General features: G+C 40.2%; 5 protein-coding genes and 1 non-coding gene across 6 annotated transcripts; 5 read left to right on the forward strand and 1 right to left on the reverse strand.

Moving 5' to 3' along the window:
* The first annotated feature begins 1149 nt into the window (after positions 1 to 1149).
* On the forward strand, positions 1150 to 2167 carry LOC110170195 (transcription factor 15-like). Its single transcript, XM_020935826.2, has 2 exons — positions 1150 to 1587; positions 2070 to 2167. Exons 1-2 carry the CDS (start codon positions 1150 to 1152, stop codon positions 2130 to 2132), a joined length of 501 nt encoding a protein of 166 aa, XP_020791485.1. The 3' UTR covers positions 2133 to 2167.
* Positions 2168 to 10125: 7958 nt separating this feature from the next.
* LOC110170169 (casein kinase II subunit alpha) lies at positions 10126 to 15787 on the forward strand. Its single transcript, XM_020935800.2, has 13 exons — positions 10126 to 10277; positions 10981 to 11199; positions 11266 to 11377; positions 11508 to 11609; positions 12063 to 12113; positions 12365 to 12424; positions 12514 to 12597; positions 12699 to 12809; positions 12942 to 13043; positions 13449 to 13549; positions 13654 to 13802; positions 13886 to 13975; positions 14422 to 15787. Exons 2-13 carry the CDS (start codon positions 11099 to 11101, stop codon positions 14538 to 14540), a joined length of 1182 nt encoding a protein of 393 aa, XP_020791459.1. The 5' UTR covers positions 10126 to 10277; positions 10981 to 11098; the 3' UTR covers positions 14541 to 15787.
* On the forward strand, positions 12154 to 12289 carry LOC129411135 (small nucleolar RNA SNORA57). The gene has a single exon (XR_008633161.1). It is a non-coding gene; the product is annotated as a small nucleolar RNA SNORA57 (small nucleolar RNA).
* Positions 15776 to 19387, reverse strand: slc2a10 (solute carrier family 2 member 10). Its single transcript, XM_020935827.2, has 6 exons — positions 19157 to 19387; positions 18534 to 18570; positions 17218 to 18369; positions 16430 to 16552; positions 15988 to 16123; positions 15776 to 15908 (listed from the first exon to the last, which is right to left on the reverse strand). Exons 2-6 carry the CDS (start codon positions 18535 to 18537, stop codon positions 15806 to 15808), a joined length of 1518 nt encoding a protein of 505 aa, XP_020791486.2. The 5' UTR covers positions 18538 to 18570; positions 19157 to 19387; the 3' UTR covers positions 15776 to 15805.
* A 394-nt stretch (positions 19388 to 19781) lies between these two features.
* Positions 19782 to 20766, forward strand: tp53rk (TP53 regulating kinase). Its single transcript, XM_055160587.1, is given in 3 exon segments — positions 19782 to 20045; positions 20212 to 20466; positions 20469 to 20766. Coding segments are annotated over 3 exon segments (708 nt in total). The 5' UTR covers positions 19782 to 19822; the 3' UTR covers positions 20699 to 20766.
* A 2356-nt stretch (positions 20767 to 23122) lies between these two features.
* LOC129411032 (signal-regulatory protein beta-1-like) lies at positions 23123 to 25146 on the forward strand. The gene is made up of 4 exons (XM_055160585.1): positions 23123 to 23237; positions 23383 to 23709; positions 24016 to 24333; positions 24758 to 25146. The coding sequence occupies exons 1-4, from the start codon at positions 23138 to 23140 to the stop codon at positions 25111 to 25113; spliced, it is 1101 nt and encodes a 366-aa protein (XP_055016560.1). The 5' UTR covers positions 23123 to 23137; the 3' UTR covers positions 25114 to 25146.
* Positions 25147 to 25195: the final 49 nt, after the last annotated feature.

Consider the following 25195-nt stretch of genomic DNA (forward strand, 5'->3'; position numbering starts at 1 on the left):
CAAAAATTAAATATAATGGCTGAGTGTGGGGCCTGGCTTTTGATCTGTTCTACACTCAAGCAACTGGGTGGAATCTGGAAGCCATTTGGTTTTCACTGCAAAAGTTCATGCTTGGTCACCCCCTACATCTGTGGAGTGTTTATTTACCCTCTGCACTTACCCCATTACACTATAAGTGACAACAGCCCTGCTACTGTCTAAGGAGATTATCAAAAACATACCTAGAATTGTGTTTTGTTTCATTCACAATTCCTGCATATTTGGGATGAGTGATGTCATGTGGTAATACAGGAAGTGCTCCACTATGTTTTTAAACTCCATACACCTTCACTAGAATCAGTTGGATAATTTCAGCCCAGAATTGCTTATCTCTACTATACAAAAGTTAAATGGTAGCTGTTAACATAAAAACTACAGCTTTATGACATCACAAGGTGGAATAGAGCATTTTGAGCTTTAGAAATGTAAACAGACAAATAATAAAGGATTACTCAAACGTGTGAGTGAAACAAAACATAACTTAAGGTATGTTTTGATGAGGTAACAGTATTGTATTGTAACATGGCTCAAAGCTCACAAGAGTCAGTTTTGCATAATAGACCTATAAACCAAATGAGAACCAGAGTCTGTGTCCTTGATTGTAAGATTACATATAGGCAAATTCACTTTCAAGTCTTTATACTGTCTTGTGCGATGACATGATTAAGTTAAATTATGTAAAACATTTACTTTGATTTGATTTTGAAAGATTTTGTAACGTGCCACTAGCCTTGGCTATTTGTTAATAGGCTATATGGGACAATGAGACATGATAGTTGAGCAGGGACAGATTTTCAAGCTAATGAAGGGCAGGGCTGATACTGCCTACACTGGAATCGGCTATGACAGCATGTTAAAAGAGAGTAGGAAAGGCACGCTCCAGTCTGCAGTGCTGCTGTCTTATCTTCATCTTTACAGCTCAGTTTGTGCTTCTTTTGGTGCTACAAGCATTTGGGAATGCAGGGTCATTAAGTCTTGCCCTCCCCTTACTGCAGCTGCCTCTTTAGTGGCTGCTATAAGAGCCCTCCCAGTTAAACACAAACCCCACTGGACTGCAAAGCTCTAAAGACTCGGCATTAACCCAAACGATTACGCGCCAACACTTGTCTCATGGCTTTCACTTTGCTGAGCCCACTGCCCGCGCATCTGTTCCCCCGTCCCGTGGACCTGTCTGTTGCATCGGAGGGCGATGAGAGCCTGGGCATTCAGGAGCAGGGCTTGAGTTGGCACGGGGCGCTGGGGGCAGCTCTACCTTTCCGGCAGGAGTCTGGTGGCATCGTTGTAAGACAGCGGAACACGACCAATGCCCGGGAGAGACACAGAACTCATAACGTGAACACCGCGTTTACCGCGCTACGCACGCTCATCCCCACGGAGCCAACAGACAGGAAACTGTCCAAAATAGAGACGCTCCGACTGGCGTCCAGCTACATCTCTCACCTGGCCAACGTGTTAGTGGACGGAGACGGGAGGGATCAGCCGTGTCTGAGGACCAGCAAACAGGACAGGAACATATGTACCTTCTGTCTCAGCAGCCAGCGGAAAGAGGTAAACACTCACTGATCACCTATAAGCAACAAGAAAAGTACCGATGCTATCAGACAGATGACATTGTTAATAACTAGGGAATAAAGTAGACTTATAAAGCTAATTAAAAATACACGGCATTCTCTGGAGGATCTGGAACCTAAATGTCTCCTTGGAGAAGTTAGCCGTTGGATGAATTATCCATGGCATTGATCTATTTTGCCTTAATTTTATTATGCTTGTCTTCTTTTCTTCATTGAGTTTAATGTCAAATTGTGGGAACATTCTGAGCAAAATCTTAATGGAGACAAACAGGTGGCGGCCCACCAGGCCAAAAGTTATAGGTCTGTTCTATACCTTTAAGCAAATATTTTGAATATTTTGAGGGCGTGCTAAGGCGTTTCAAACCTAAAGCCTAAAGTCACAGGGATAGAATTCCTAATGAGTCTCATTTAAAATGTATGATTATCACTGAATCCAAATCTCTTGTGTTTTCTTTAAAGGCCAAAGACAGACAGGACTGTGTGAAGCTGCATGGACACAGGATGAGACACAGCTGTCGATAAGATGAAGGCACACAGCGTTTGTGAAACTTGGAACTATCTGAGAGCCCAGAACAAGAACACTTAAAGACATATACCCTATTGTGAAACAAGATTATGCCTGTTTGGCCAAAACTGGCACCTGTGGACTTTCCCCTGCAAGACCAAACCAAGATAAATCCCTGGCCAACCCAAGATAAACATTAATTTAAGACATGACAGTGATAAAATATAATATTTTTCTTGCTCTAACAATATGTGTGACTGAAATGAGCCAATGTTTTGGTGTGGATGTATACTGCGGTGGAGACATGTTCCACTGATTTAAAATCTAATAAAAAGTGCATTTATTTTTTTACTCATTGTGGCCTCCATCTCACCACAGCACATTGTTCATGGGCTACTTTGATCACCTGTCTGTGAAATGCAAGAAAAAAACTCCCAAATGTAGTTAGCAAATGTGGCAGGGTATATTAGCACAGAGCAAGTGCGATTGTGCACAGGAGAAATCACTCAAATGTCTTAGGTTCTTTGTCTTGTGTCTTGTGCCAATGCAGATGTGCGACAGATTCATCACAGTGAACTGTCCCCTGCAGCATCCACACAAACACATCTGCTGAGTGAAGGTGGCAGCCAAGAGTAAATAAACAATTTACAGAAACATGACAGCATGGGTAGCCTGCACTTATAGTCTTAATGTTTTTCAGATTTTAGTTTTATAGGCCTACGTGTGTCTGTGTGTGTCTTAAATTAGACTGAGCTTCATTTTAACACAATCTGAACATAAAGACCTGCACAGCAAATTCAAGAGTGTTAATTCAGCTGGTATATTGTTAATTTTAACACTTTTACCATGTCCTATGGGGTCCACAATAAAATGAGTTAAAACTACACTTTCCAAAGTGTAGAAGAAGACTCAACACTGGTAAAGAGATGTAACCACACTCCTCATAGTTGAATTTGACACTGATTAAGATTTGATTTTTTTTTACACTAGTGTATAGTGAGTAATAACTATATTGCTATGTTTTAACACTTTATGAAGTAGGAATAGTGTAGTGTTCATCTTACACTATTCAATAGTAACTCTTCACTAAATACAGTGTAAATGTTGTGGTCATTCTAGTTCATAATCCCTTTTACAAATATAAAATAATAAAACTACCACAAAATTCCAGTTCAACTTAACTTGTATTAAAACAATGCACATCATACAATCAACACAATTTAAACAAGTCATGACAATACTATTTTTGCAAAATCCAACTGACAGCAGGAATTCTCTGTGCTCTCAACAACTGGTCACAATGATTGTCATTTATTTAATTTTTTTAAAGTGGATTTTTCAATGCAAGCCATCAATGGATGAATCAAGATCTTGTTTTGAATGGAATTCAGGCGTGCTCATCTCCAAAAATGAGAGGAGCATGTCTGACTGTTTGAAACAAGATCTTCTCTCCATTATATAAACATAACAATGTTCACAATAGAGTCAGTCCTGCTAATAATGAAACATTAACATTGCAGAAACTTTTTACCTCAAGAGTCAGTCTTTTACTCTTGGGGTTTCTTTTGACACATCTAATGTCCATGTTGTAGACAGTTCTTTGAATACAGGTGTAAAGTTTGTGAGAGTCTGAGGACCAAGTGCCTTGAAGTGTTCACCAAATTCAGCCAGGTCAACGATGACATAAAAAAGCCTTTGTCCTTCCCACTTCAGTCACAGGCAGAAAGGCTGTCCAGGCTCAACCAGCAAGAAATGTGTTATACCAATCTGTAAAATCAAATATAGAATAGAATAAATATAACATATTCAAGTAACCATCTTACAAAACGGGCTATGCAATATTTAATGAGCCATGAATAAAAATTAAAAAGTAAATATATTATGGTATTTGTTTGTTCCTATTAAGAAGGTTATTCTGTTGCATGAGCTGTACGTTTTTGTATACAGGAACCATTCAAATAAATACTTGGAGGGTAATTTGAAAAAGGGTAATTTGAAAAAATGTAGCCCCTTAGAAAAGATTTTTAAATGCAAAGACCCACAAGAAACAAAAACACCTGAATGCCATTAATCATGAAAATAGAATGAGATTAAGAAAAAACATTTCAACTACTTAGCACATATATAAAATTCAATTAGTCAATTACAAAATTATTGGTGAGGTTACATTTCAGTTCTACATTTAACCATTTCATGACCTGCAGATCTGACAAGATGGTTAATGGCTTGAGCCTTCATCTTTCCACTGTAGCCTTTAGGAGCTGGGGATGCATGTGAACCAGCAGCAAGAAAATTACCCTAAAGAAAATAGAAAAAAAGAATGTATCATTACTCTTTTTGAGTAAAGGTCAATGCATGTTAAGACATTGTATTGGGTAAGACATCATACTTCTGATATTTTATTTTTACAGAATACTACTAACCTTTTGATTCCAATCATTTTAATAATTCTCCACTTGATACAATATCCTACCTCAACACACCACACAAATGAGAGCACGTTTATAGGCTATTATTAAAAGAAATGTGAATACAGCGAACTGATGCAGCCCAAAAGTGTGATTAGTAATGGATTTATTAGATTATAATCACCTAATTGAAGATCCAGGGTTAAAATTATTTCTTGATTTTTATAAAGCTTTTGATCTTGTAGAACATCCCTTCATATTGAAGTCAGTAGAATATTTTGGATTTGGCTCTAAATTTATTAACTTAGTGAAGATGATGTAAAGTGATATAAACAGTTCTGTATCCCTCCCTGAGGGCGCAATTAAAAGATTTTGGATAATAGGAGTTAAGCAGGGCTGCCCTTGCTCTTCGTATCTTTTCATTCTGATCTCAGAATTATTATCAATATATATTTAAAAAAAAAAAAAAAAACAGTACAGATTTTGAACCTTTAAAAGTGTTTGGTAAACCTTTGTATATTACTCAATTAGCTGATGACACTACCATTTTTCTAAAAAATGCAGAACAGATTCCTACAGCAATCAGCAAAGTAGAAATATTCTCTAAAGCATCAGGTTTATGTCTAAACCTTAAAAAATGTGAACTTATGGCCTTGCATGAGCATCCTAATACCAATTTATATGGAATACCTGTGAAAAGCGAAGATAAATACTTAGGGATAGTATTATCTAAAGACTGGAAAAGAATAATTAAACATTGATAATATAGTAAAAACTCAATCTATATTAAATTCCTGGTTACAAAGAGATTTATCCATTTTTGGCAGAATTTTAATCACTAAAAATAGTATTGTCAAGATTAATTTACCCTGCCTTCTCTCTAGCCATACCCAATCATTTAACAGCAACCATTAACAAAAGTATTTTTAACTTTATATGGAAAAATAAACATCACTATATAAGAAAAAAAAATTAGCAGTAAAGCCAAAAGTAGATGGTGGTCTAAATGTAATTGATTTAGAAGCTGAAAATGGAAAACTAATGTTAAAATGGTTGAAAAACTTTATAAATAATATAGACAAGTTCTGGTTTCATATCCCTGCCAAAATTTTCTTAGACTGTGGTGGCATTGAGTATCTGCTCACCTGTGACTTCTCTACCTCTAAATTAACACTCAAATCATCAACATTCCACCAACAGGTCCTTTTAAATTGGAAAATGGCATACACACACAATTTTACCCCACATAATGTACCTATCTGGAACAACAGATGTATTCTTTCCAAAAAGAAAATCTATTATGAGGACTGGGTGAGAAAGCGTATTTGGTCCATTTCACATTTAACAGATTCCAATAGGAACCTTATGAACCATGAAAATCTTATGAAGAAATATAATTTACACTGCTCAAAACGGCAATATAATACAGTCATCAAAGCTATTCCATTAGAATTGTTAAATCTAGTTAGTGGCATGTTGAGGTATGATAAAATTATACCAAAATGCCCTTTACTCACCATAGATGAATTTGAATTTAAAGACAAAAACTGCACAAATAAAATAAGAAACATTATTACTACGAAATTGTGTCCTCTCCCATTAAAAATTATTTGTGTACTTAAAGACTTTCCAGTTAATATCATTTAAAAAAATTATAACAAATTATCTCTCATTTCCAATCTCCCCTAAAGCCGAAGAAACTCACTTTAAAATTTTAAATATTTACCTCTGTAATGAATTCTTGAAAAAATGTTTTAATATGGAGACCAATAACTGCACATTTTGTAACAGTGAAATAGAAACTGTTGAACATTTGTTCTTTTATTGTAGCCATATTAGAACGTTAGAACAATGTTACTTATAAAGATATAAAATATGGAGTAATTTTGCAAGACAACAAAAAGGAACTGTTCTATAATTCTTGTTTATTACTAACCAAACAATTTATTCATAAATGCAAATTCTCAAATATAAAACCCTTGTTCAATGTATATCGTCATGATTTTTTGCAATTTAAGAGATCCTTACGTCACATTAAATCTAAACAAGTCATTTTAATAAATTATTTTATGCAGTCAGATGCATATGACCTCTTGCATTGTACTTTGTTGTATTAACATGTGTGTATTTATTTTATTATTGTTTTATTTTATTTATTTTATTAATTAGTCATTGTTAAAAAAAAAAAAAAAGTACATACTCAGTCATAAATTTGTACTGTTGACATAATGTATTTTGTATTGCCAGCACTGATTAATAAAAAGAAAACAAACAAACAAAAAACAAGGTGTGAAAAACACGGTGAAAACTCAGAAGAGCTAAGGTAACGAATGCTAACTTGCCCTTCACTTCAGTATAAACCGGGAGTCGTGTTGCGGCAGAGATAGGCCGTGTGAGGGCGTTTGTGTATGGGCTGAGTGAGATCATGGACCTGCTGAGATCGACACACTATTTACGGTCTCCTCCAGACGGAGTAGAGGCTCTACGAAAACAAAACGGACAAAAAGCAAATAGGTTTTCGGCTTAGAACAAAGTGTTACGATTTTGAATTTCCAATTGAATATCCAATTTCAATACGAAAAACAAATGCACAGTGAATTTACGCGGACCAAGAGCCCGCATGCACATCAATATCTGTTGCATTTTATTCTTTTCTTTTTTTTCCAAGTAGCAGAATCATCAGTGGAACATTATACACTCTAAATATGCTATTGTGGTACATTTGATAACTTCTTAACTCAGTAAAGCATGCACAAGCCTAAGCGCCAAGTAGCAGTTAATGCTAGCACAATTTGTACATTTGTCCTGGTAAATTCAAATTATATTACAACTAACATTTTACAATATTATAAGTAGAAAGATGCACCCAGCGAAGTCCACCTCGCATGTAAAATGACTGCCATCTCGAAGTGCAAAGGGAGAAAGGCAGAAAATCCTATATGACCCGGGGCATGTGAAAGCTCAGGTGGTTGGACTTGAAGCTCGTTGAATTCTGGTTCTGCTGAAAAACAAACGCTATTAGCTGTTATCTTAGCCTCGGACGGTGAAAAGTGGCCTCTCTCTCCGAGCTCTCCCGCTTGCAACATCACAAAAAGCAAACACACATGTAGTGTAATATTCAAAATAAGTGTTTGACATTAACACTGAATCAACAACTACTCATTTTATGTCAACACTGAATCAACAACGTCTTCGACCAACGCGGTCGGGGTGGTGGTCCCTCTGTATAAGGAGGACCGGAGGGTGTGTTCCAACTACAGGGGAATCACAATCCTCAGCCTTCCCGGTAAGGTCTATGCCAGGGTACTGGAGAGGAGAATCCGGCCAATAGTTGAACCTCGGATTCAGGAGGAGCAGTGTGGTTTTCGTCCTGGCCGTGGAACACTGGACCAGCTCTACTCTCCCCATTGGGTGCTCTGGGAGTATGGGGTTCGTGGCCCTTTGCTAAGGGCTGTCCAGTCCCTGTATGACCGGAGCAGGAGCTGTGTTCGCATTGCCGGCAGTAAGTCAGACCTGTTCCTGGTGCATGTTGACATGATGACTCCGCCAGGGCTGCCCTTTGTCACCGGTTTTGTTCATTGTATATATGGACAGAATTTCTACATGCAGTTAGGGGCCGGAGGGTGTCTGGTTTGGGGACCACAGGATCTCATCTCTGCTGTTCGCAGATGATGTTGTCCTGTTGGTTTCATCAGGCCAGGACCTGCAATGTGCACTGGGGCGGTTTGCAGCCAAGTGTGAAGTGGCTGGGATGAGAATCAGCTCTTCCAAGTCCGAGGCCTTGGTTCTCAACCGGAAAAAGGTGGCTCTGGGTAGTGACCGAAAGAACAAGATCGTGGATACAAGCGCTCGAAATGAGTTTCCTTCGCAGGGTGGCTGGGCGCTCCCTTAGAGATAGGGTGAGTAGCTCAGTCACACGGGAGGAGCTCGGAGTAGAGCTGCTGCTCCTCCACGTCGAGAGGAGCCAGTTGAGGTGGTTCGGGCATCTGTTCCGGATGCCTCCTGGGTGCCTCCCTCGGGAGGTGTTCCAGGCATGTCCCACCAGGAGGAGGCCCCGGGGAAGACACAGGGCACGCTGGAGGGACTATGTCTGGCCTTTGAACACCTCGGGGTCCCCCCAGAGGAGCTGGAGGACGTGTCTGGGGTGAAGGAAGTCTGGGAGTTCCTGCTTAGACTGCTGCCCCTGTGACCCAACCCCGGATAAGCGGAAGAAGATGGATGGATGGACTTTGACGGAGCAGCTCTGAATTTCATTATACTATACTATAATGACAATAAAGGCATTCTATTTTATTCTCTCCTTTCTATTCAACAACTTATTTTATTCTACATCACTGTCACAGTTGAAATAATGCCACCTTGACATTGTCTAAAGGCCTATCTTGTGTCTACCAGCAGATGAGTCCATGAGAGGCAGGTATTTTTAAATCAGAACAGAATTACACATGGGGGTCCATGTCCCTGCACTCCGTCTCCACCCACTGGAGCTTCATTTGCTTTGCCATAAAACACACAAATCTTTGCAACTTCACTCCTGGTCCCTGTGCTTTTCACAGATAACAACAGGTTCAGCCTGAGGCTGAGCACATGGCAGCTGTGAGGAGCGTGAGTGCTTTGGTGGTGAGTCAGTGTGGTCTAGAGACAAGTATTTCCAAAGAAGAATGTTTGAGCCCCTCTGCCACCAAACTGGACCTCAGACTGTCAGACAGTGATGTCTTGACCAGGAGATACCTGAACCCCACGATCATCCCTCATCCCACCTGGAGGATGCTATAATTGAATATCTACTTTGCTATGGATTCTACTTGGACAACTAAGGGCTCTTTCATACCTATCCATCCATCCATCCATTTTCGTCCGCTTATCCGGGGCCGGGTCGCGGGGGCAGCAGCCTAAGCAGGGACTCCCAGACTTCCTTCACCCCAGACACGTCCTCCAGCTCCTCCGGGGGGACCCCGAGGCGTTCCCAGGCCAGCCGAGAGACATAGTCCCTCCAGCGTGTCCTGGGTCTTCCCCGTGGCCTCCTCCCGGTGGGACATGTCCAGAACACCTCCCGAGGGAGGCGCCCAGGAGGCATCCGGAACAGATGCCCGAGCCACCTCAACTGGCTCCTCTCGATGTGGAGGAGCAGCGGCTCTACTCCGAGCTCCTCCCGTGTGACTGAGCTCCTCACCCTATCTCTAAGGGAGCGCCCAGCCACCCTACGGAGGAAACTCATTTCGAGCGCTTGTATCCGCGATCTCGTCCTTTCGGTCACTACCCAGAGCTCATGACCATCTTTCATACCTAGTGACCCATAATTTTGGGTTGTTTTAATAAAATGAATGAGCCTGATGAACTATGTTTTACCTTTTAATCTTATTTTATATTCAGCGTCCCGTAAGGTGACGGTTTTATTTTTTTCTCATATAATATTGCATTATTTTGCTTTTAAAATAATTTTCACATCATAGGCCTATACATTTCTTACATGGATACCATTTGAAATGTGACGTTTTCAGTGTGTCTTTCAAGATAAAACTAAACTAGAATTGCTTTTTCCAGAGAAAAATCTAAAAATGTCTCCATAGTACACAATAACAGTGGTCCTCCGCGGCTCCCGTCCCCAGCCTCGATGGTGCTGCTGTGGTGCGCGGCCATATTGTCTCTGATACAGCAGAAATCACATAGGCCGGCGTGTTAGCGGCGAGGTGTGCTATCTGTTACCACTAATGTCTTGTTTAGGGGGATCTCATTCCTTCGATTTATAAAGGGGTGAGTATGTTTTCTGGTATTTGATTAGCGGAAACACACCAGAACCTCTAGAGGTGGATGCAAATCATCATTGAACCAGAGCCATTCAGCCGATAGCAGCTAGCAGTGCATGGCCCAGGCAGAATCACAGCTTATTCACACACACACTGCAAAGTTATAACAACTCTGTAATCAGGGTGATGGGCATGAGATTTACTTCAGTGCTTGTACCCTAGACGGACACCTTTAGCCTACCACATGCCACTTGTTTTAATTAGCTATAAATCCTGGTTATTAAAATGACGCATCAGTTCGATAAACTTAGAGAAAATGTGCAATAACTAAATGACCTGTAAAACCATCAAAACTACCAAATGAATATTAATCTGCCCCTGACATTACAGAAATGTATTTCATACACACACTTAAAATTACACAAGACATTAATTATTGCAGTCATTAAAAAAGGACAGTGGTAGATAAATGAAATGAAGGCTTTGATTGGACCAGGGGGTTGTGTTGTGTTGAATGGACTCACAATTAATCGTTGTCTTCAGTATGTTCTGAAATATACCTCACATCATTGATCATTAAGGTCATGGATGGACCTGGTGATAAAATTCTGACTCTTCTAAGTATCTAACTATTATCTGTATTATTGATGTGGGAGATTATTATGGTGCACATGATTTTAATCCAGTGACTACCTGTATATCTTTTCCAGTACCACATACCCATTGCTCTCTCCAAGTCCAATATTCTGTTGGAAATAACAACTTCATCCCGTCATCTCCCCCTCTCACCTTTTAACTTCCACCACCACCTCTGCCAAGCTGTCGGACATGTCAGGACCCGTGCCAAGCCGGGCTCGGGTGTACACTGAGGTTAACACTCACCGGCCTAGGGAGTACTGGGACTATGAATCACATGTGGTTGAATGGGGGTAAGTAAATTATATTTTTAAAAATTGTAATATTATTAAGCTCTAAAAAGTCTTCGTACTTTATAGAAATCAGGATGACTTTCAGTTGGTTCGCAAACTTGGTCGTGGCAAATACAGTGAAGTATTTGAGGCTATTAACATCACTAACAATGAGAAAGTGGTGGTGAAGATATTAAAGGTAAATGACTCCATTACAAAGAACCAAAGAAAAATACAATGATTTTCCATACACAATTTCTCTTTGTTATGCAAATGTCACTTATTTTTATTTGTTGTTTTTTAATAAACATGATCATGTCCTTCTACAGCCAGTGAAAAAAAAGAAAATCAAACGAGAGATCAAGATTTTGGAGAATCTCCGAGGAGGTCCTAATATAATATCTATCATTGATATTGTAAAAGATCCTGTTGTGAGTATTGTTGGGCATGTATTCATAAATCTTGTTCTTTGCTTCAACATGTTAAGTTCTTAATTTTTGATGTAGATTTGAGTTAATAGTTTAGCATTTTAAATCATCTTTACTGTCCTGTACAATAGGGTGGTGAGACAACCACCTGTACCATCTTATCCATTTCACATTGGCTTGGTAAATACATATCTGTGAGTACGTGATCTTCAGCTGACAGCATTAGGAGATTTTACTTCTAGTTTTCCCACCTCTCCTCAAGCCCCAAATAAGTAGCTTGTAAGGCAGCAATAGACTAGTGGTAGTAATTTTACTGTATACATTTTTAGATGTGAAAATGTATAAATTCCCAATATAGTAAATTTAATACTTAAATTGTTTTGTTGTGTTTTCTGTTGTTTAACTTAGTCCTATAGTAGGCTGCATTCATTTACATAAACACACATTTGTTTTCAGTCACGAACCCCAGCTTTGGTCTTCGAACATGTAAATAACACCGACTTCAAGGTAACCAGTTTGTTTATATACAAAATACTAAATGATCTAACCTCCTTTCTTGGCATACCTGTGTTAATCTGTACACATGTGTGTATGTGATGGAGGGACATTATAATCCAGTGCTATGTCTTCGGTGTCAGAAAGTCACTCATATTCTGATTCTATCCTCAATCACTGGGACAGTTTTATGGGAATGAATCAACTCTTAATATGGTTAAAGTAGTTACTTAACTCTGTATTCATTTCCTATTTGCCTTTAGCAATTGTACCAGACGTTGACAGATTATGACATCCGGTTTTACATGTATGAGATACTCAAAGTAAGTCTGACTCTAGAGGATTTTAAAAAATTCTTCACATTTTCTTGAACTGAATGGATAAAATGCTTTATGCTTATTGTTTTCTTTAGGCCTTGGACTACTGTCACAGCATGGGAATCATGCACAGAGATGTAAAGCCACATAACGTTATGATTGATCATGAACACAGGAAGGTAAATGACAAAAACAATGGTTCGGTGTTGAGAAGGCCCACTATGTCAGTGTTTACATCTCAGTGACATATTTGAGAATGAGGGGTCTTGTGTGCTTTCAGTTGCGTCTTATTGATTGGGGGTTGGCAGAGTTTTACCACCCGGGACAGGAGTACAATGTCAGAGTCGCCTCCCGCTATTTTAAAGGACCAGAACTCCTAGTTGACTATCAGGTATACTATTGTACTGTACCTTGTCTTTTGATGTGGGGCTGTCTCTGGTCATTTATTTCACCTTGAGCTGGTGCTTGGATTTTTTCATAAAACAGCTTTACTGTATGTTTATGCTGTGGTTTGTTGTTTCAGATGTACGACTACAGTCTGGACATGTGGAGCTTGGGTTGTATGTTGGCCAGCATGATCTTCAGGAAAGAGCCCTTTTTCCATGGCCATGACAATTATGACCAGGTACTTAAACTTTTGGTATCTTTCTCACAGTTTCTGTCACATTCTCATATTGGCTGCAGCTCAGGGGCTGTGTGACTTCTGCAAGAAAAAGTCAGCAGGAGTCAGGCAGGAAGTCTAATGTGCACTCATGAGCACAATGCAGTGTTTTCTTTTTATTCGAGTACTTATCACTCCATGCCTTCATACGCTCACTAACATTGCTATGTAATAAATGTGTGATTACGGTGAAGTCCTCCCAATTACTACAAAAGGTACAGGCTGAAATTGAAAAACAATGCTTTAAAAGGACAAGACCATAAATGAGAAAGCATCAATTGAGAATTTATCCTGTAAATCTCATCAAACAGTGTGGATGTGATGCTAACCAGTTGTATTCTCCATGTAAACAAACATTTTATTTCACAGTTGGTAAGAATAGCGAAGGTTCTTGGGACAGAAGACCTCTATGACTATATTGACAAATACAACATTGAGCTTGAGCCTCGATTTAATGACATTCTGGGAAGGTAAGTAATTTTAAAGGTTGCTGCAAATCAAATAATCTCAGGACAGAACTGTAATCGGTCAGTGGATTTGTGTGTGATGTGGTCTGCCATGTTTTTTTTGGCAGACATTCCCGTAAGCGGTGGGAGCGCTTTGTCCACAGTGAGAACCAGCACTTGGTGAGCCCAGAGGCGTTGGATTTCTTGGATAAGTTGCTGCGCTATGATCACCAGGCTCGCCTAACAGCCCGAGAAGCCATGGACCATCCCTACTTTTGTAAACACCCATAACCTATTTTTCATACACTTGGAAAAATATCAAAACTTTGAATTGCTCTGAATGTAATCTTTCCACTGCAGTTCCTGTTGTAAAAGATCAGTCTCGTGTGGTCGGATCAGTCAACCAGCCCAGTGGGAATCCTGCTGTTAGTACAGCCAGCATGATTACAGGTAGGTCTGTGGTTATGTCATTAAATATATACAGACTCATTTGTACTTCAAATGATGCAGTTCATATTGGCGAATGTGGAACGGTTTAATATTTTAGACTGTACTGCACCTGAGACCTTGAAAGGGCTGAATTTCTGAAATTATTTTTTTCATCTCCAGTTTGTGTAACTTAAACAACCTCTTATGCATTTGAGGATTAAGCATTTAAAATATTATACATTATAATCTCTTGGATAGTTTTTCTCTTAGTAACACCATGCACACATTTTGTTTTTTCTGCTATATTGTGAGCTGCCAAGATGACAGAATTTCCCCAGAGATATCAATAAGTTGTCTGATAAGGGATATTATGCCTCCAAAATACAAGAGCCATTTGTTTTGTAGCCTGACCATCTGTTTGTTTGTTTTTTTGTTTGTTTTGTTTTTTTCTTGCTGTCCTCACTCAGGAATCTCTGCCTTGCCTGCATCCACTGCCCTGGGACCCCTGAGTGGCTCACCTGTCCTGTCTGCTGCCACGAACGCCCTGAGCACCCAAGTGCCCGCTGTAGCTGGGCCCCCTCAGTGACCTCCCATCCTCTCCAAGGATGGCCTGCACCCTGCCACTTCCCACCGCCAGCCTCAACTTTGAGACTAAATAGAACAACAGTCTGCTGTAGCTGCTCTGTACCAGACCAATTGGCTGGATCACAGAGGGCTGTTTAGACTTCCTCTCGCGCCAGGACTACTACCTGAAATTCACATGAATGTACACTGTAAAATACATGTGTTTCTTCAGTTGCTTTGGTGAAACTGGGAAGTATGGGTAGTTGTGCCCAGTCTGGTCTGTGAAAGAACTCTATTCCTGAGAGGTCAAGACTTACATTTTACCCTACAGAACCAAACCAAGGGCATAGGTTAGTGTTATGAGATTTTTCTTTTTTGGATTGTATTCTCCCAACCCTAGACAGATGTGAATACTTAAACTTAACATCATATGCGGTTTTAAGTGACATAAGATGGCTCCAGTATTACCAAAGGCTTATTCTCGGGAATAACAGACTGATCTTTCTTTGTGTTCCATACAAACTGTCTCATTGCAAGGCCATTAGCTACTATTTTGTAATGAACCATATTCTAATGTGTTCCTTGCCTACACTAAAAGAAACTACATATGTCTGTCAAATTATAAATTATGGATATCACTCAAATCTCACATCCTGTCTGGTTTAGTTGACGTATCTTCCAGGTGTGAGACCGTGATATGTTTGGGCATAGCTAACTTAATTTACAATTCTGATCATCATAAATCATAAATACACAAAAAATATTTTTATTAGGAAAACTATAAGCCTTTAAGGTGTTGAACTGTTGCAATGAAAAATAGACTTGAGCTAAAAAAAAAAAAAAGTGCTGTAATTGTAACATACAATTATGAAATGAGTTACCAAGAACTATTGCCAATGTGACTACTTTTTTTTTTTTTTCTGGAGACTCAGTATCAACCTCAAACCTTCCATACAGCTTGAAGGAAAGGGCTTCATTAATAATTTACCAACCTTTGAATTACTTTTGGGTTCATACCTGATTATGGTCATGATTGATTGCTAGCTGCTGTGTTCATGTCAAACAGGTGAAAAATGCAAAGGTGCCACAAAGTAAGTGAAAGCCGTACTGTACATATACCTGTATTTTTTTAAGTGTGAAATGGCATATAAAACAATATATCGATGCTTAAAAGTATGAAAGTCTTGACATCTCTGTATATATTTTTATGTGTGTATGTGAAGAACAAGTGTTTAAAAGTATTTGTAAATAAATGTTTTATTTATCAGATATTGTATTTGCTAAGCGTCATCCTTTCCCCATGTCCATATCTTGACTGTCAACTTTGTGATACTGCGGTGGACTATTTCTCCTGCACAAGACACCACAGCAATCTTCATTCTGGTAAAACCTGCAAAGCAACTTAACATTAAACCATGTCTTTATGCATTTATTGGCAAAGTATTTCACTGGATATCATAGTTTCTTACCGGTTAAGACGCAGCTCCTTGTCTATATCTTCCAATGATTTACCTTTCGTCTCTGGAAGTATTTTGCATAAAATAGCTGCAGCGACCACTGCTATTGTCCCGTAAAGGAGAAAGAGTCTTGGGAGTCCTATGGCATCTAAGGAATGACAACATGCATGTCATTAACCGGTGTTCAATTACCCTGAAACAGGAGCTACAATATTCTGATTGTTGAGCCTCGGTTCAGTGTAAAACGTCACCTATTTTTATTCACAAATACTGTAAGAAGTTAAACAGGATATGAAAATAAATTACATAATATATATCAGTCTAAATGGTTTCAGCTGCATACACAATGAATTTGTAATGTTATCTCTCACTTACTACACTTTCTACATTAAATTGATGTTGGAAGTCATTGGAGTAAAAACAAGTGAAGTGCTGAAGTTAGAAAGGTTTTTACCAATAAGATGTAAAAAGGTGAATGTAACCAGCACATGGGCAGACCAGTTAAAGCAGTTGGTAAAGGCAAACGCGCGGCCTCGAACCTCTGTGGGAAATATCTCACTGAGGAGCAGCCATGTCACTGTAGGCACACAGAAAGCTTCAGTATTAGCACATCGAACATGGTTTAGTTTTCATTTGTGTTTCTGGGCTTTGTGTATCAAGAGCTGATTCATCAGGAAATAGAAATGAATCACTTTAGGAATTTAAAGGTGCACTGCGTAACTTTTCAGTTGGGGGTCCACTATCATAGAGATGCTATTACTTTGCCTCTTATGTTCCACAATATGGTATTAAACTTACATAAGATGCATTTACTTAAGTGTGGGTGTTTTTATTGCTCAAAATACCTTTGAAGTTTTAATGCCTTACTTTGGAATATGGCAATGGAATAAAGCAATAACATCTCCATGAAGACATGTTTCTGCCAGAAAAGTTACACAGTGCACCTTTAAGCTAATGCCTGCCCTTTTAGCACACCTACTTTCACTTAGAGTCCACTGATAAACTGATAATTCCTGCTTCTAAATAAAGCTGCCTGCTGACCATGGTCATACTGTAAATGTCTGAGACTGAAGACTGTGTGACTTTGTCTGGAATACATAATGAACTGTTTCTAAGATTGACTGGTGTAATGTGCAACAAGACACACAGAACTAAGTAACAAAAATTATAACAAATTAGCAGACTATTACATGGCAAAAATCTAGCATGCATGCTGTCAAATACTTAATAATTAATACCCACTAGGTCCAAATCCAATGGAATATGAGCTGACAACCGCCATTAGACTCAGGAGAACAACCCAGTTTGCAGCTGTAGTATTCAAAGGTGATGACACAGAGGGCTTTACGTCTGGTCTGGTTCCACTATTTATCGTAGTTTCATTAAAGTACTCAACAGGTATATGTGGTTCATGTGTTTCTGTAATGTTCGTAAGTGACATTACACCTTTTGAAACACAGGCCATCTCTTGAACATGAAAATGTGTAGAAAAAAGTCCAACGATAATCAAGCTAACAGCCATGACAGAGCATCCACCTATGAGCAGAGGACGACGGCCAACTCTGTCTGAAAGTGTCATGGAGAACAGTGTGGATAAGACTTTGACCAGCCCCAGGCCCAGTGAGGCCAGAACCGCTGCTGTGTGACTGTGGAATCCCAATGTGTAGAATATAGTGGAAGCATAGAGCAAGACATTGGGCTGTCCTGTGAACTGCTGAAACAGCACTAAAGCCAGACCAATCATAGTTCTCGTTCTCATGTTGTCCTTCGTGTGGAAAAGAGACAGGTAGTTATACCTCCTGGCAGACTCCTGGTTCATTATCTGAGCACAGTTAGACTGAGTGTTTGTAGGAAGACACAATAAGGAGACTAGCTGAACCACAGTGGGCACTGCAGCCAGACCAAACATCCATTTCCAACCATCACGTGTGTCAGCCATCATGTAGTTGACGGCATAGGCCACTAAAATCCCCACAGTGATCCCCACTTCGTACAAGCTCACCAGAACACCCCTGTGCTCTGGTCGCACTAGCTCTGACACAAAAATGCAACAAGACATAGAGGAGATACACATGGCAAAGCCCACAATGGCCCGCCCCAGTACCAGGGCAGGGAATGCATTGATGAGGAGCAGGACTGTCCCAGCCAGTGTCAGACCAGTGCTGAAGAGAATGGATTTTCGACGACCTTGCCAGTCAATCAGAGAGCCCCCCACTACTGACGCCAACAGCCCTCCGACCAGTAAGGCACTGACGAGAGCCTCTTGCTGCACACAGGACAAGGAAAAGTCCACCCTGAGTTGCAACAGAGCACCAGAGATGATAGCCAGCTCATACCCGAACACCACACCACCTCCGCTGGACACCAGGCAGGGCAGTAGGAGGCTACAGTAACCTGCAATTAAAATGTATTATTTGTAGGGAAATACTACATTTATAAAGGTCTAAATGATAGTTATAGCAAGTGTATAGCCTATGTAAAATTACATTAACCAAAAAAAAAAAACATTTCGTTTTTTAAGTATTTAGGTGAGTACACCCTAATTTAACAAGTCTTACCCATAATTGTTTCTTTTCATGAGATTGAGGACAGGATCTACAGAAAGAGACAGAAGCAAAAGGAAGTAAACATCATAAAATGTCCTTTTCATAAAGAGCTGTAGAGATGGCTGCAGCTGTTGTGGTTGTGTTGCTATAGGGATTGTCTTGTTGACATCAATGATTTAATTTTGACTCCACTTGAAATGGGCCCAATCAAACACAGAAACCAGAAAGGTGAAAACACGAGGAGGCAACATCTTACAAAACAGACTATGTATGATCTTTGCCAATAAGATCATACATAGTCTGTGTCCTGAAACAATGCTCTAATACAGCCTATTTCAAGTCAAAGTCCCTAATAAAAAAGTAAACTAGCCCACGTTTTTGTCTAGGGCCTACGTCCTCATTTAGGCTATTGTTTAGATTAAGTAGCTTACATTTTTACAGTAGTAAATACAGAGTACAGCCTAGTACAAGTTACTATACAAATAAACAAAAGTGTTTTAAAGATTGAACTACACGCATGTACTTTCCACAAGAATTCAGTCCCATCTTTCACTTCTACATGCCTTCTGAAGACAACTAACAACCATTGTTTTGGAGTTAACATAATAACTACCCTCTGTGAGTACAGTGTCTACCTTCAGCTTGTCTGGAGGAATCCTTGGTGGGAGGACTCTAGTGGTCCCGTTACAGGAGCCCGTTCTTCAGAAAGCCTATCGTCTGTCCGGTCTCGTACACATATGTACCAAAACATTTCAGTTTAATCGCATGTGCTGGAGTTGATGCCACTTCCGTGCCCACATGCGACTCTCTAAATTCTAGACGAAGGATCGAGCTACGTGGCGCCGGAGCCGGACTGAGAAACTATTGAGGAAGTTTTGAACAGCAGAGGTCGACACTCCTCAGGAGCACATCTGCGGACGCACAATCTCTGGTACGCACTCGTCTTCATTTTTTCCCTCACTTTCCTCCACACCATTTCTTTGACTGTTTTTCAAATTTTTAGGTTAATTATTAAGTTTGTAGATAAAGACATTATAATTTCCGGAATGGAAGGGTTTTGGAACTTAATATAATTACAAGTTGGAATTATTTGGGCTTGACCTACAAAAGAGTGGTATCAATAGGCTATAGGCTATTAGATTTATTATTAGTATTAAGTGGTGCATAAACATCTACCAACATATGGCTAGTAATGGCTAAAATACTAGTAAAATCTATTAATACTTTTGATGTAATTTCTGATTCTTATCGGCAGGTGTCGCTCTTTAAAGAACAGATTGAGGGGAAGACCGGAAGTAAACATGTCTCTAGAGCGGAGCATGGAGGTCGGAGAGCTCCTGGCGAAGGCAGAGTTGCTGAAACAGGGGGCAGAGGCCCGCCTTTACCGCACACGCTTTCTTGGAAAACCGGTCATCGTTAAAGAGCGGTTCTCAAAGCGATACAGACACCCAGCGCTGGACGAGAAACTTACGCACCGCAGGACCGTGCAAGAGCTGCGCGCCATACTGCGCTGCCGTAAAGCAGGCGAGTAGAGAGCATGCAACTTAACACTGAGGAAACACTGACATTATCACTAAGACCTTGTTTGGATTTTAAAGTTGCGGCAGACATGATTATTTGTTTTAATTGTTCTGTTTTGTATTTGAATAGGAATCATTATAGGGTATTTGATGTTTTCTGTCCTTTTCAGGAATTCCTGCCCCTGCCGTCTATTTTGTTGACCATAACACCCACTGTATCTTCTTGGAGGAAATTGTGGATTCCTGCACCGTTCGGGACCACATAGCCTCTACACAGCAGCAGCCTGAGGGACAGGAGCAGCTTGAGCAGCTGGCTGAAAGAATAGGCCAGATGTTGGCTCGAATGCATGATGAGGACCTGATCCACGGAGACCTGACCACGTCTAACATGCTCCTCAAACACACATTTCAGACGGAGCAGAGAGACACCTCCTGCTAATAGACTTTGGCTTGAGTTATATCTCTGCTCTAGCTGAGGACAAAGGGGTGGACCTGTATGTTCTGGAGAAGGCGTTCCTCAGCACACATCCCAACACTGAGGCGCTGTTTGAGAGGCTGCTCAAAAGCTACACCAAGGCCTCCAAGAAGTCCGAGCCTGTCATTAAGAAGCTAGATGAGGTGCGGTTACGAGGGAGGAAAAGATCCATGGTTGGATAAGGACTAAGTCTATGTAAATAAATTTGGTTGGATTTATTTCTGTTAATAAAGTTTTTTTGGTGTGATTACCATTTTTTGTTTTGCTTTTGTTATATTCTAAAACAAAAACAAACAAAAACATATTGTCTTTCTCAATTTCTCAAATGAATGATTACAAGGTCTGTTTCATTTAAAACTGAATGAGAAAGTGGTTGGCATACCTTTTAACCTGCACTGGCTAAACCTCCAGCTATGCACTGACCAGGATCTCTGTTGTGGGCTTTGAACTACGCACGTTAAACAAATTAATATGCAACTTTCCCCCCACAATAGATAAGTACAGAGGAGCAGTTGTATTTACACATCTCATAAATAACACCAACAGTGGTAAAATTTATACGATACAACGTTTAGCTTAGTGTATATATATATATATATATATATATATATATATATATATATATCTTGCATTACATGATGGCTGTGTAAGAATGGCACTCGAGTAGTCTTTGCTGATTGAGGGTAGTTCAAATATTTTTTTCTGTGTGGTGCATACTAGAGGCCAAAGTTCAGGTAGAACAAAGGTAGCAAGCTGCCAGTGGAATGTGTATACCAAGCCCAACAACAGGTGTTGTCTTAAGGACAAGAGGCAAGTTTTTCACTATGCTATAAAAAAGGTGGGCACCAATGGAACTTCAGTGGTACATCATTTTTACCGCACTTTTGTTCTACTGTAAAGGTAAGAGGACTATTCCTTTGTTTTATAGCTTCCCTAATGCAACCAAGTGTTTTGTTTCTTAGCTGTGCAGCTTGCACAGCAGACATTTCCTGAAATTGAATATGTAAAATGTGTATTTTGCATTTGTGCTCACCTAGCACAAAGTCATTTTCATTTTAATTTATTTTGGGTCCAAAGATTTACGTAATTACCCTAACAGGATAGACTAACTAGTACCCTATTTGTTACAGCTGTCTCCAGCAATGCTGCATTCTACAGTGTCTTGAAAGGGTCAGACGTGACCCTTCTTTGTTTATCTACCAAACTGCCACTGCTGCTGGACTGGAGCACTGTCACTGTGGAGTGGACCAGAGTGAATGCACAAGGCCAGAAGCAAACTGTGTACATTTTTGTAAATGGCCGCTCTCACGTGAACAGAGACGGAGCTGATGTGAACAGGACAGGGCTGCTGAACAGAGATGCCTCCCTGAAGCTCCACAACATAACTGTTGGGGATGAGGGACATTACACCTGCAGAGTCATTACACCTGTTGTGGACACACTCACTGCCACTCTGGAGGTTTTTGGTAGGAAGCTGTCTCTGACAACCAACTGGCATGGCACATGAATTAAATAATACTGTACATTATATTTACTTCACAATTAACAATACTTAACTCTATTAAATACATTGCAGTGTTTTATATGCAAATGAAATATTAACTTACTAAAATTGTATTTTGATTGATTCATTCATGTTTGAGTAATCCTGCAGTGTCTGCCATTTAAGGCTTAAGTGCTCAAAAAACTGATCCCTTATACCAACCCACACCCCTGTACTTAGTTCCAAATATTTGCAGAGTTAAAACATGTCAGGTGGACACTAAGTGAAAATCTCCTGGTTACTATCGTGACATTTTCCTCTGCAGAGGTGGGACCTGTGAGCTTTCAAGTTTGAACAGGGAGTAATTGTCCCACTTCTATTATAAAGCCATTTTAGACAAATATGATTTACATAGAACAAAATGTAAAATGATTGTCTACTCATGCTATAGTTTGGTAATAAGTAACAAAACTACTACTGAATATAATACTATAATTGAAGTCATACAAACATTTGTCATTTACTCCTTTTTTACTTGTAATAATCTCATCAGCCACATCTTTCTTACAGCCCGTCCTTCAGTGTGGATCCCAGAGAAGGCTGCCATTGCTCGTGGAGAGGAGAAGATGATTGTGTGTGATATTCAAGGCTACTATCCCAAAGCGCTGACTGTCAGCTGGCTCCTACACAACAACTCGCACACTTCTCCCTATAGGGCCAACCATCTCTATCGGGTTTGCACTGAAATGGAAGTACTCCATGCAGATGGGACCTACAGTATTCGCAGTGGCATCACAGTGCATTCCTCTGTGCTAAAAGATGATCAGATCCAACTAGTCTGTCAAGTGGAGCATCAGACCTTTCATGGCCCATTCAACATCTCTGTTACTTTAACTCAAGGTGCAAAACTGTGTACACAATATGCATGTGCTCTGGGTTCACAATATCTGCATAAAAATGCAACTAAAACATTAAAAATGCCAGTTGTGCCGATTCCAGAAGTGACCTTCTGGCTGACTCATAACTATTTCCTGCTGCTGTGTGTTAGTATAAAGCTATCAAGGCAAGAAGAAAAGTGTAAAACAATGATTTACCTCTCGTTGCAGCTCCTTCCGAGCACTATAATGCTGTCATCTTGATGGCTGGTACCAGTGTGGCCAGTGTCCTGCTGGTTCTGGCTGCAGTTGGAGCAGTGTTACTTCGCTTTTGGTATTCCAGGAGAAAGGCAGTGTGGCATGGTATGTTTTGGCTTCAAACATGATAATGGTACATACTGCTACATATTTTAAAAATGAGACAGACATGGAACTGAATAATAATTTTTCAAATTTTTTACAGTTTGAAATAGAACAAAAACTTAAGTTTTTATCTGTCTTCCATCAGTTTCACCAAACATTTCTGAAATTTGCCAACCCAGTGTCACATATGCAGATGTTGAAAATGTCCTCAAGTGCATGATCAGTGGTGTGGGACCAGAGGAGTTCCAAGTCCAGTGGTTTAAGCTGAGTAGAGACAGCGCAGACACTGAGGAGGCCGCCCTGCTGTACTGGGAGGATGTGAATGAGCGAGCCAGTCTAGAGTCAGATGGAAGTCATCACACATCTGTTCTGAGCCTCTGTCTGTCCACCAGTGAAGACAAGAGCAGGTACAGATGTGTGGTCCACTGCAAGAGCAAGACTTTCACTCGAGAGACAACAGTCCATGTTAAAGGTGAGATGGTCAAAAACATTTTTATATGATTGTACTTTTGTTACTGCTGTATTTTGTATTGCAATGCTGAAATCCCCCCCATTATGGGACAAGCAACAGGTTCACATAAGGTTAGTTTGTGGGTATAACCGAATAAGATTTTTCTTATTTCTTCTTCTCAATATCACTTCTCATTTCAGCTGAGGATGTAAAGTAGATTTTATTTCTTCACTATAGTTATATGAGCTCTACACAATTACTTCAACAAATGTATCTTTGACATCAGTTCCTTGAAAAAATTAACAGCATCTTCTCCTCCTTCTGCAGTGCAGCCCTCTTTTCTCCAGATCTCTAGTATCCCTCAGATCCCCAAAGTCCACCGCCTTCTGGTCCTATGCTGTCGCGTGGAATACTTTTATCCTGCTGTTATTAACCTGGAGTGGTACCGGAATGATGGGGAGCCAGTGCACCCTGCCACCCACTATGGACCCTTTTCAGACCATAGCCACTTATACAGCATGTGGAGTAAGATCCAACTCACTATGGCAACAGAGGATGAGAGCGCTGTGTACACCTGTAGGGTCTATCACTCCAGCTTCCCTCCTCCAGGATACAAGGATGCTTTTTACTACATCAACACTCACGGTAAGCAATACAATGAATGGTGTGCACTATACAGGTATATCATATTCAAGATAGATAGATAGATACTTTATTGATCCCAAGGGAATTTCAAGTTTTGCTGTAACAACATTTACACTGTGCTTCTCTGAGGCTTTTGTGTCTCAGTCAAAGGTATCAGTGCAGTTTAACAGGAGGAGTGGTCAGGTAGGGTCGGCAGATCTGTGTCAGCATCACAGCAGGGTCTAGGGGAAGACTCACTCTCACTCCACTTCCATTACCTCAAAGTATTTCATCTGGAAGGTTTTCTGCTATGTTTCCTGCCACATTTGGTGTAAAAAGCCTGTAGTAGTATTTCAAAGGACCATAGAGTAATCTGTTGAAAAGAAGAAAAAGAACCTTTCTCAAACTAAAATCTTGTGTGTATCTGTTTCTTGTGTTGATGAAGGAGCTCCACCCAATGTGATGTTCATCAACTGTGAGCCTCTGTGCCCTGTACCAAACACTGAGTGCACACTACACCTGTGCATCAAAGACTTCTGTCCCAAACACATAACAGTCACATGGACAATGGACGGAGAACCGGTGGACAGCAGCTGTGTGTTTAACACCCCTCCTAGTCTTAACATGGATGGACTATATGCCATGTACAGCTTCCTCAAACTCAGCTCCACACAGGCTCAGTTTAACCATACTTACCAGTGCAAAGTGGAACACAGTGCTCAGACCCAGCCAGAGGAGCGTCTCTTCACCCTCACATACACCCCAGAGACACCACCTCATGACTCATCTCAGTCTAGTTAGGGAATCAGATCTGTTTATAGCAGATTTGTCATGTACTAGCACTACTATCAGAAAGATGTATAGGAGACTGGGGCTGAACATG

Source organism: Boleophthalmus pectinirostris, unplaced genomic scaffold, assembly GCF_026225935.1.
Source record: "Boleophthalmus pectinirostris isolate CB_2022bp ecotype Guang Dong unplaced genomic scaffold, ASM2622593v1 HiC_scaffold_3, whole genome shotgun sequence".
Lineage (NCBI taxonomy): Eukaryota > Metazoa > Chordata > Actinopteri > Gobiiformes > Gobiidae > Boleophthalmus > Boleophthalmus pectinirostris.

Bases quoted from the DNA above. Each gene is read 5' to 3' on its own strand.
- LOC110170195 (XM_020935826.2), top strand. From the start codon at position 1,150: ATGGCTTTCACTTTGCTGAGCCCACTGCCCGCGCATCTGTTCCCCCGT. The intron at 1,588-2,069 runs GTAAACACTCAC...TTTTCTTTAAAG, and splicing joins TCAGCAGCCAGCGGAAAGAG to GCCAAAGACAGACAGGACTG.
- LOC110170169 (XM_020935800.2), top strand. From the start codon at position 11,099: ATGTCAGGACCCGTGCCAAGCCGGGCTCGGGTGTACACTGAGGTTAAC. The intron at 11,200-11,265 runs GTAAGTAAATTA...CGTACTTTATAG, and splicing joins TCACATGTGGTTGAATGGGG to AAATCAGGATGACTTTCAGT. The intron at 13,803-13,885 runs GTAAACACCCAT...TTTCCACTGCAG, and splicing joins CATGGACCATCCCTACTTTT to TTCCTGTTGTAAAAGATCAG.
- slc2a10 (XM_020935827.2), bottom strand. The intron at 16,124-16,429 runs GTAAAAACCTTT...GTCATTCCTTAG, and splicing joins CACCTTTTTACATCTTATTG to ATGCCATAGGACTCCCAAGA. The intron at 15,909-15,987 runs GTAAGAAACTAT...GTTGCTTTGCAG, and splicing joins AAGGAGCTGCGTCTTAACCG to GTTTTACCAGAATGAAGATT.
- LOC129411032 (XM_055160585.1), top strand. From the start codon at position 23,138: ATGGCTGGTACCAGTGTGGCCAGTGTCCTGCTGGTTCTGGCTGCAGTT. The intron at 23,710-24,015 runs GTGAGATGGTCA...CTCCTTCTGCAG, and splicing joins GACAACAGTCCATGTTAAAG to TGCAGCCCTCTTTTCTCCAG. The intron at 24,334-24,757 runs GTAAGCAATACA...GTGTTGATGAAG, and splicing joins TTACTACATCAACACTCACG to GAGCTCCACCCAATGTGATG.